This window comes from Lampris incognitus, chromosome 20, assembly GCF_029633865.1.
Source record: "Lampris incognitus isolate fLamInc1 chromosome 20, fLamInc1.hap2, whole genome shotgun sequence".
In the NCBI taxonomy this organism is placed as follows: Eukaryota; Metazoa; Chordata; class Actinopteri; order Lampriformes; family Lampridae; genus Lampris; species Lampris incognitus.
In genome coordinates this window covers 13,600,129-13,610,240 of record NC_079230.1, presented here as the reverse complement: position 1 = coordinate 13,610,240, position 10,112 = coordinate 13,600,129, and the positions used below count along the sequence as shown (strand labels likewise).

General features: G+C 43.4%; 1 protein-coding gene and 1 long non-coding RNA gene across 2 annotated transcripts; both read right to left on the bottom strand.

Annotated features, from left to right (window-relative positions):
• Positions 1–232: 232 nt before the first annotated feature.
• On the bottom strand, positions 233–7,985 carry LOC130130396 (apolipoprotein L6-like). The gene is made up of 10 exons (XM_056300095.1): positions 7,919–7,985; positions 6,901–6,990; positions 6,711–6,809; positions 6,590–6,631; positions 6,234–6,311; positions 4,177–4,245; positions 3,997–4,036; positions 3,461–3,518; positions 2,259–2,604; positions 233–1,938 (listed from the first exon to the last, which is right to left on the bottom strand). Exons 1-10 carry the CDS (start codon positions 7,958–7,960, stop codon positions 1,537–1,539), a joined length of 1,266 nt encoding a protein of 421 aa, XP_056156070.1. The 5' UTR covers positions 7,961–7,985; the 3' UTR covers positions 233–1,536.
• Positions 7,986–8,289: 304 nt separating this feature from the next.
• On the bottom strand, positions 8,290–9,142 carry LOC130130403 (uncharacterized). Its single transcript, XR_008812161.1, has 3 exons — positions 9,093–9,142; positions 8,904–8,963; positions 8,290–8,391 (listed from the first exon to the last, which is right to left on the bottom strand). It is a non-coding gene; the product is annotated as an uncharacterized LOC130130403 (long non-coding RNA).
• Between the last annotated feature and the right edge of the window lie 970 nt (positions 9,143–10,112).

The window sequence follows — 10,112 nt, the reverse complement described above, 5'->3', positions numbered from 1 at the left end:
AAGAAAGGAGATGGAGGAAATCTACATAAATACACTTATTGTTAGTTCACCTCATTTGGTCCACTTGGCTCATGGATGTTGAATATTCTTTTGTTGTACCGGGGATGCATGTCTCATGAGCAAGTAGAAAATCAGTAAAGATATTTCAAGTCACAGCAGGTAGTCACAGATCAAATTAAAAAAAAGTCTATTAACAATTTTATTGATACATCAACACTTCAATGAGTTACAGACCTTATTATTGATGAGATACCAACACCTGAAAATGATAGCCGTGTTTATTTATATTTTTCAGGGCACGCACATGAAGTCAACTTTAATTCATTACGGTTATAAAAAATATACAATGTACTGTGTGGAAGATCAGAATGTAAACAATAAATGTGCAAAAACTGGTTCATTATAATATCAACCTTCAGCGTTACAACATCACATGACATTATTTAGGCTATGCATGTTTGTGCAATAAATCATCTGTATCAGATGTAAAAACAAACAAGCAAAAAAAACAAAACACCTTTATGACTCCCAACTTTGGTGTTTCATTTTCTCAACAGTTTAAAACATGTGTCTGGGTCAACTGTAAATGATGGAAGAGCAGAAATTATCATTATGTCCAGACACTACACCAGATGAAATCTTTGTGATTAACCCCCCCCCCCCCCAAATCTCCACTGAAATATGCTACCTTAGACACCGTTGGTTTAGATCAGTGGTTCTCAATCAGGTCCTCGGGTGCCACCAATATTGCTGGTTTTCTATCCTACCAGGTTCTTCATTACATTCACCAATTGTTCCAACCTCCAATCTGGCAGGCTTTAGACCTGGACTAACAGGTGAATGGTAGAAAAACAAGTAAGTACTGGTGGTACCAGAGGACCTGATTGAAAGCCACTGGTTTAGCTGTTCATGTGTGTTGGGTAAGCTTTCTGACACCCAGCCCAGATAAAAATCAAACTACTTAATATCAAGGAGGTATGAGATGTTTCTTTCATTCCTTGACTGTTCAGCAGAAATTCATTTGAAACATGCACAACACTGTGGTTTACCTTCATTGCAAAAGAAATAAGATAAAAAGAGCTGAGCTTTTCACACTGCTGATCGTGAAAAGTTTCAGCTCAATACATATTCCATATTCCACATATACCTTCTACAATTAAAATCTGCTGGGTGGCGAATATCTAGTAAACCCTTGTTGTTTTTGTCGCTTATTGTGACTGGTACAATTCACCATATCCAGTCATACTGAATGACATTGTGGCAAGTTTTTATTCCTCGCACTAATTTCTGTTTAGATAAAGCCAACAAACACCCAGTCAAACCAGGAAAAAGTAAATCATCCTGGCATTTTTAGTATACTGGTTTTGAGGAAAATGTTGCCTTTTAAATAACTTAGCTGTCACTGCTTGCCATTCATTTAAGGGCAAATGAACGCGCTTTAAAAAAATAAGTCTCCACTTTGTCCAGAAGAGGGAGATGCTGATCCAGTTTTTAGAAACGCCTTTGGTTACATTGCATCATGGGGGTTGAAGTTCATTAGTTCCCATTTGCCTCTTGCAGTTCTTCCCTGATGGCATTGAGCTCCACCAGGCCATCATTGAGCACGTTGGCCACCTCCTTAATTCGAAACACCACCTCTTTCTTGCAGCCTTTCTTCAGCTCACGGGAGTCCTTGATGAAGTACTTGTCCATGCCCTGGAAGAGCCCCTGGACAGAGACCACGGCATCGTCTGTGATATCCACAGCCCGCATCACGGGCTTGTCTACCAAGCTGATCATCTGGACAGCCCTGCGGACCTCCCAGTCCTCAGAGTAGTGCTGAGTGCCGGCCCTAAGGAAAGGGTGGCCCCGGATTCTGTACATGCCCTGGTCCACAAAGTGTAGGATCTTCCCGATTTCAAGCAGATGAGACTCATAGTCCTGCAGCACCGCTTCTACCTGAGAAAGTGGGAAGTGAGACAGAAAAGAGTGAGTAAATTTGTGATGCAAAGAACATCAATTTACTCCTTAGCACAAATCTATGTTTCTGGATCAGTAAACATTATCCCAGCCCAAAATAAGACCCTACATACACTGGTAACAGTATTTATACAGTATCTACATTAGAGGGATAAAAATCCTAAAACCAGTTTTGTTGGAAGTTTCACATTTTTCCTAGTGCAGAAAAAAAGAGCAACATAGCATGGAAAAAATATGGCAATGATCAGATCAAAGTGCTTCAGCGCCGGTTGTGGTTTATATTCCGAAATCGAGCTTACTTTCTTGCGGTCATGCATTTTGTTCACATTGTCCGAGATGGTGGCTGAGGCTGATGTAATCCCGCCAGCCGTGGCCACACCCACTCCCACAGCGGTGACTATGAGAGAGGCGCCGAAGGTGACTGGTGCCAGTGCAAGGCCGGCGATGGCCGCCACGCCGCCCACCGCCGTGGTGGTGCCGCCGGTGATGCTGGCAATCTTGGCCTTCTTGTGGAAGGTGCTGATGTCGTCAGCGATGGCATGGAGCTTGATGACATACTGCCAGAGGACCTCAGCGCTCTCGGTGAAGACCTTGTTGAAGACACGCAGGCCGAGATGAACCTTCTCTGCCAGCATGGTGAATGACCTGATTGGCAAGAGGAGTGAGAGAGGAGGGGATGATGTGTCTTTAAAGTTCAAGTAAGAGGGCTGTGTATACCTGTCCACAATGCTGACCAACAGCAATGCTGGATGGTAATGTGTCGGTGGTACGTTTGCAGATGACTATTACTGCAGCTTATTACTATTTTGATATTGGTAATACTACTTCAGTATTTCACATACAAAGGGGGGAAAAGGTTTCTATTGTTATCAACCCCTCTCAGTGCTATCAATTTGAAACTTAATCATTCAAAACAATGTCCCAAGTACCTCTTCCAATGTTCAAGAGCTAGCTATCTTAGACTAGCTATCTAGCTAGTCTAGATGTAAAGATTACTTTATGTGGGTGGAAATAGTCCAACTACCTGTATATTATTTAGTAAAAGGACGAAAACAAGTTAGACAAGTTATTCTGAGTGTTGAAGGTAGGACAGGATGCAGTTTCCAAAACTGGATGTGTAATGGAAGTTTTAACTGTTCTTAAATAAGTAGTAACATTGCTTTTTTTTTTTTTAAATAAAATTAACAAGCATTGAGTTCTGTTAATATTTAGATTGACACACCCAACACAGACCTTACATTTGATGGAACGGCAAAATAAATACAAATCAAAAATGGAAATCTGCTCATTAAATTAATGCCCTGTTTGTCAGTGGTTAACTTACAGCTGATGACCAGTTGAAGTGAGAACATTGATTTGTTGAGCATTAAAGACGGCCAGAGTATTTCCATCTATTACAATAACCACCAAGAACAGCAGAGTTTGACCAGAAACAGAAAATTGTGCAGTAGGTGTGCAAAAAAATGCAGGTGTTTTTCTTTGTCCTGTTGAAAAGACATACTTTGCCTCGTCTTCTTTCAAGGCCTTGTCTTCGTCGTCTGAGGGCACTTCATCCCATTCTGCAATATAATCAAGTTGCTGCTGTTAAATAGATTCAAGTCAACCAACGCATTTAAGAAAACCAGAGTTGAATTTTTGATTTTGATGTATTAATCCCCATGGGGAGATTTCTCTCTGCATTTAACCCATCTTAGCTATGCAGCTAGGAGCAGTAGGCAGCCGCCGTGCAGTGCCTGGGGACAAACTCCAGTTCATCTTGCCATGCCTTGGTCAGGGACACAGTAAGGAGTATTAACATGTCTTTTTGATGGTGGGGGAAACCGGAGCACAAGGAGAAAAAACACACTGCAGAAATGGGGAGAACATGCAAACTCCACACAGAGGACGACCTGGGATGATCCCCAAGGTTGGACAACCCTGGGTTTCGAACCCAGGACCTTCTTGCTGTGAGTCGACAGCGCTAACTGGGTCACCATTGCCGCCATTGTGTGCACTTTTTTGGCCGCTTGTTTGTGTGTGTCTTCAAACTTGACTCACGTTCTACTGTATTCCACCACTCCATCAAACTATCAGTGTCCTGTGATGAAAGAAGACAACAGTGTTAACAAATGCATCACATCTGGGCAAGATATTCAGCATCCCTCCCCTCATACAGACTACAGACGGGTGGTTGAAGTCCACTGTAATGACAGTATTTGTAGCTGAAGAAGAATTTACCCCATCTTCCTCGCCTTCCTCAAAACTGGCTGCGAGACGCCCGTCCATTTGAGCAGCCAACCACTCCGCCTGAGGAAGGGACCGAGAGAGCGTGAGAAGAAAGGCCAAATTACAAAGAAAGACAGAGAAAAGACAGACAGCAAAGACAGGGGGAGGGATATGACAGAAATAACGTGGTGTGTTTATGTCACATCTCACAGCTACACACATTTCTATAATCATGTATAGCTGTCCCCAATCTGGATTGGTTTTTACCATGGCCTTTGTGCTCAATAAGCCATTTGTTGGGGCCTAGTTGGCTTCTAAACAACTGCCACCTGTCCTGTGCAGTTGAACCGGTCGGCTCACATGTTTGCTGAATGACTGCCATGTGGACACAGATGGATAAATGCTCTCACAATGAAATGCTTGATCGAAAGAAGATAAGGCAGCCAGGCTCATGCCGCCAGGGAGAGGAGATCCACAACAACATTGTGGAGTAGTTTCTTAATCCTGAACTGCTGTATCTCCTCAGTGATACACCGTACATCCTGACATTTATTTTTAACCCAGGTGTCATCCACAAATCTGAACAAATGGCTAGGTGGTGTCCCTGGAAAGGACATCAGAGCCCTCTTTTCCACTTCCTCCTCTGCCTATAGCACTGCCCCCTGTATGTGAAGTACGTGGACTGAAGACACAGCTTCAGGAGCTGACCTACTTGGTCAGTGTTAAGGGTGGTCCTATTGCTAAGGGTGGGGTCATTTTGTAATTTCATATGGACTACCTCACTGCTTCCTCAACAGGAACGCACGTGAAGAGAGACTTCACATCATAAGAGACCACTGTTTCATCCCCCTCTATAATGATGTCCCTCTCCTTATCTACTAAATCCAGTGTTCTGAATGTGATGCTCATTACTGCCTACCAGCAGGTTAAGAATAGATGCAAGAAACTTAAGAGATGTTATAGGTCACTGAGTTAATCATACAAATAACAGGCTGTAATGCCAAATCCCATTTATCGACCTAGACTAGGTGTAGCTTCCCCTGGGTATAATCTATGGTGCAGAATTCTGTCTATAGCATTGTCTTATTCCAAAAGCTTCAGACAAACTACCCCAATCCTCTGTGAATAATAGCACATGTGGCCATTGTAACTCTAATTAATGTTCACGGCAATTTACATATGAAACATGTTGTTTTTGTTCGTTATGCCACTGTATTGTTTATAAGGGTGGGGATACCTGCAGTCAACTGAGACTGACGAAGACACTTGGATGAGTGATGAAACAAATCTCCCACTAAAAATTATGTCCAGATGAACTGATTCAACTTTCTGGGATTTCCTTACCTGGATTATTGAGCATGCATCAAGACACTTAGGGGGGAAATGTATAGAAAAGTGTCAATACTATCGGAGAAAAATAACCTGAAAGAGTGCCAATTTATTTGATTATCATCCTCACTTTGCTTACACCTATCGTGCAGATCCAGTCATATGTCTTTAGTCTATGTAATTTTGAAAATACAGAATGTGATTTGGAAAACTAACTTTTGATTTGGGCACTGATCTATTCATTCATTCATTCATACATTTATTTATTTACCCCCCCTTTTTTTCCTCCCCAATTGTACTTGGCCAATTACCCCACTCTTCCGAGCCATCCTAGTCACTACTCCACCCCCTCTGCCAATCCGGGGAGGGCTGCAGACTACCACGTCTTCTCCGATACATGTGGAGTCACCAACGGCTTCTTTTCAACTGACAGTGAGGAGTTTCACCAGGGGGATGTAGCGTGTGGGAGGATCACGCTATTCCCCCCCCGGTCCCCCCCCCCCGAGCAGGCGCCCTGACTGACCAGAGGAGGTGCTAGTGCAGTGACCAGGACATATATTCACATCCGGCTACCCACCCACAGACATGGCCAGTTGTGTCTGTAGGGATGCCTGACCAGGCCGGAGGTAACGCGGGGATTCGAACCAGCGATCCCCGTGTTGGTTGGCGATGGAATAGACCGCCACACTACCCGGACGCCCGTACTGATCCATTTATAAGGAGGAGTCATGCACATTTACCTCGGCTGCCTCTGACAGGTAGTAGTCACTAGACGTGGCTCCTGGCGGATTCTCATATTCCAGAGCCATGGCTTTACTCTGAGGATGGACAAAATGGAGAGTTGAACATAAGGGTACAGTAGGATCTGAAAAATCACCGACTGACGAGTGTAATAAAAGAATAGGAATTTATTCACACTATTTGGCACTTGATTAATGCAGCTATCACAACTTCACTTTAGGGTACCAAAGAAGCAAAGACTCGTGCCACATGGGCAAGAGGACCTCACACATATGGGAATGCAACCATGACAGGCACGACAGTGAACATGGATGCAAGCACACACGCACACACACACACACACACACACACTTACCTTAGCTTTGTGCTTTTTAAACTTGAGTTTCGAGTGCTTCTTCTGTTGAGGAGAGACATGTTTGAAACTTGCCTATTAAATTTATCTGCAATACAAGTAAATTTAAAAATGACACGAATACCGGTTTGTAGTCTTCAATCCCGTCCTGCTCGTCTTCATACATCGCGCCTCGACTAAATAAATCTTTTCCTTTTCCAAGATCATCCTCCGGAAAAACACCCTGCAAAAAAACAAAAAAAAATTCAGGCAATGGGTTGTAATGAAAATCATAATGTGTATTGAAATTATTGGAAATCCATTGATACACGTACGTGAGATGCTTCTTGAGGTGTGTGGAAGGTTTCCTGGATGGTCTTGGGTTTTCGGTGAACATGAATGGCCCCTTTACGTTTGAAGTCTTTCTTCTGGTGGGGAATAACTACATTTTAGCATTGACTGGATAAACCCTCATAAAACGACAGAGCTTATGTTAAAATCTCATATGCAGGGAGATGGAAAATAACAAGTGACTGGGACAGATTATCAAGAAACCTCATGACTACTGGTTGTTAGTGCTGGAGTTACAATATCAGTGACAAAATGTCGTACACCCTTCTGGTACAAGAAAGGAGTTCATTCCCATTTTTAAAACTGGTCATTAATATAGTATATATATATATATATACATACATACATACACACATACACACACACACATATAAATCTTTTTTTTTTTGTGGATTTTTTCACCCCAATTGTACTTGGCCAATAACACCACTCTTCAGACCCGTCCCAATCGTTGCTCCACCTCCTCTGCCAATCCGAGGAGGGCTGCAGACACCACATGCCTCCTCTGATACATGTGGAGTCACCAGCCGCTTCTTTTCACCTGACAGTGAGGAGCTTCACCAGGGGGACGTAGCATGTGGGAGGATCACGCTATTCCCCCAGTTCCCCCTCCCCCCGGAACAGGTGCCCCGACCGACCAGAGGAGGCGCTAGTGCAGTGACCAGGACACATACCAACATCTGGCTTCCCACCCGAAGACACAGCCAATTGTGCCTGTAGGGACGCCCGACCAAGGTGGAGGTAACATGGGGATTCGAACTGGCGATCTCTGTGTTGATAGGCAACGGAATAGACCACTACACTACCCAGACGCCCAGCACATTGCAAACTTGTGTTTCAGATGAGTGCTACAAAAACTAAGTTATTTTATCTACTTGTCTACACAGTGGAGCTGCACTCGACAACATGGGACACACAAAGGTCACTGTAGGCCTCAAATGTAATCTGGTATCTTAATAGTACTTCGTATTTGACAAGTGTTATTGCTTCAGACAGTAATACCGGTTTGCAGTCCTCTGTGCCAGTCTGTCCATCATCCTCCATCTCTCCTGCCGATGCGCTGCTTTTGTTAGGGCTGGTGTAATCGTTCATTATATCATCCCCCTGAAATCAGATAATGCATGTAAAGATTTCTAATAGAATCCAAATTTAGCAAAACCATTTCTGTACTAATTTTCCTTTTTCTTTCACCCAGACGGGTAACAGAAACACAAGTGTACCTTAGATCTGCGATGGCCCACATGGCGCAGTTTTGACTTGGTTGGTTTCTTCTTCGGGGGGGGGGGGGACAAAAAAAAAGGCTTTTCAATCAGGGCAAAATTGCATGACAATGTCTAGTTTAGAGAAAGACGTTATAACAAAAGAAAAATTACAGGTTTGCAATCTTCCATTCCACTGAGATCTTCATCTTCAGTGGCTCCAGGGGACACAACGTACCATCCTTTCTTGAAGACCTCATCATCCATGGTAATACCCTGGTCAACATATTCAAAATAAGAGTTATACTGGTAGCCAGCCAAATGGTACAACAGTGCTAAAAGTTATATCTACTGTAACAGAGATGTAATGGTTTCATCTCAGAACAAGATATCCACCGTTTGAAAAGCTGAACCGCTCTTCTTCCAAAATGGCGGCTGTCTACAGTATAAAGTCACTGAATATTATGCATTTTATTTACAAACATTGCTTAAAAATGACCCAGACAGCCATTCTTTTCTCTTTTTTGGATTTCCCCCCCTTTTCTCCCCAATTGATCCAGCCGATTACCACACTTTTCCGAGCCGTTCCGGTCTCTGCACCGCCCCTTCTGCCCGACCAAGCCGGAGGCAAAAAGGGGATTCGAACTGGCCATCCCTGTGTTGGTAGGCAATGGAATAGACCGCGATTCTACCCAGACGCCCAGACATCCAATCTTTTCTACAAAGGATAGTTTCGAAATATAACTTTTCATTTGTGTCATGACACAACTATTTATTCACAAAGATACCTTGTTCATTGACTCAGGGGTGTAGCCTTTTGCTCCTTCCACATCCTCGTAATCATCAACCTGCGGATTTGATAAGTATCAAAACTTAGAAACAAAGTTTCCTGACGTTTTCTTCAACTGTGCCCCCCCCCACCCTTAATTCAAACTGATTCAATTTAACAGTCGCCCTCGACCAAAAACCTGCATTACCTGATACTTCTTATGAGGTGTGTAACTATGTGCACCTTGAGCTTCATCTTGAGGTTTCTCCTTGAACAAAGACAAAACTACAGTGCATAGGTAGTCACTTTTACAAAACACACACACGCACGTACGCACTTACTAAACAGATACTTCTCATATTTCTGTTTTTGTCTGTTAATGGCATCCAATGCTTCCTATCTGTATTTTTTTCAGACTCCAAGAGACACCATGAGGGTTTTTGGATAAGAAAGTTCTCTGCAATCTTCCTTATTTACTCATACCTTTTTATATACCCCTCTCTCCTTTTTGTGGTTTTGTTACATTTTTGTACTAAATGTGAGCGACGTACCAATTCAGACCCCTAATACATGCAAACATATGAAAGAATGAAATAAACTGACGGTATACCTTGGACCCTGTGTGAGGCATGTGCCCATGTGCCCCCTTCGCTTCCTCTTCTGGCTGTTAAGACAGGGCAGTTTAAATGTCATGCGTGTTCGGCGTTGTAGCCACCAAAACAGGAAAGCGAAGCCATCCACCTCTTTACCTTGTGTATACTGATAGAAAATCCCCTTTGAGGCACAAATTTGATTTTCACCCTGTTTCTTGTTTTCTGTAAAAGATGAGATGTCCCCGTATCAATATGAAGACTGAGTACTGTAGCCCTACACAAACACGCACTTTGCAACAAGCACAGTCAGTTCAAAGGCCCATTTAACTGTGGCGTGAATTCAAATAGGGAGTCCCCGAGTCACGAACACCTGACTTACGAGTGCCCGTACTTACGAACCGACCTCCGTAATGCCTTTTTTTTTTTTTTTAACGGGGTTACACACAATGGTTTGTACTAACGAATGGACGGACTACTCTGCGTGACGCGCAGTGTTCTGGGCAGTTCGTCGGCCCGAGGGGGAACAACGCCACACCGCCATCGCCATTTTAAGTCGGTTCGTGTAAACGTTGTGCAGCAAATTTAGGGGGCAGTCGGGAACCGCCACCACCGGGACGCAAACCTGTATCTCCTGC

Bases quoted from the DNA above. Each gene is read 5' to 3' on its own strand.
- LOC130130396 (XM_056300095.1), bottom strand. From the start codon at position 7,960: ATGGAGGATGATGGACAGACTGGCACAGAGGACTGCAAACCG. The intron at 6,991-7,918 runs GTATTACTGTCT...CCCCACCAGAAG, and splicing joins GCACAGAGGACTGCAAACCG to AAAGACTTCAAACGTAAAGG. The intron at 6,810-6,900 runs GTACGTGTATCA...GTTTTTTTGCAG, and splicing joins CACCTCAAGAAGCATCTCAC to GGTGTTTTTCCGGAGGATGA.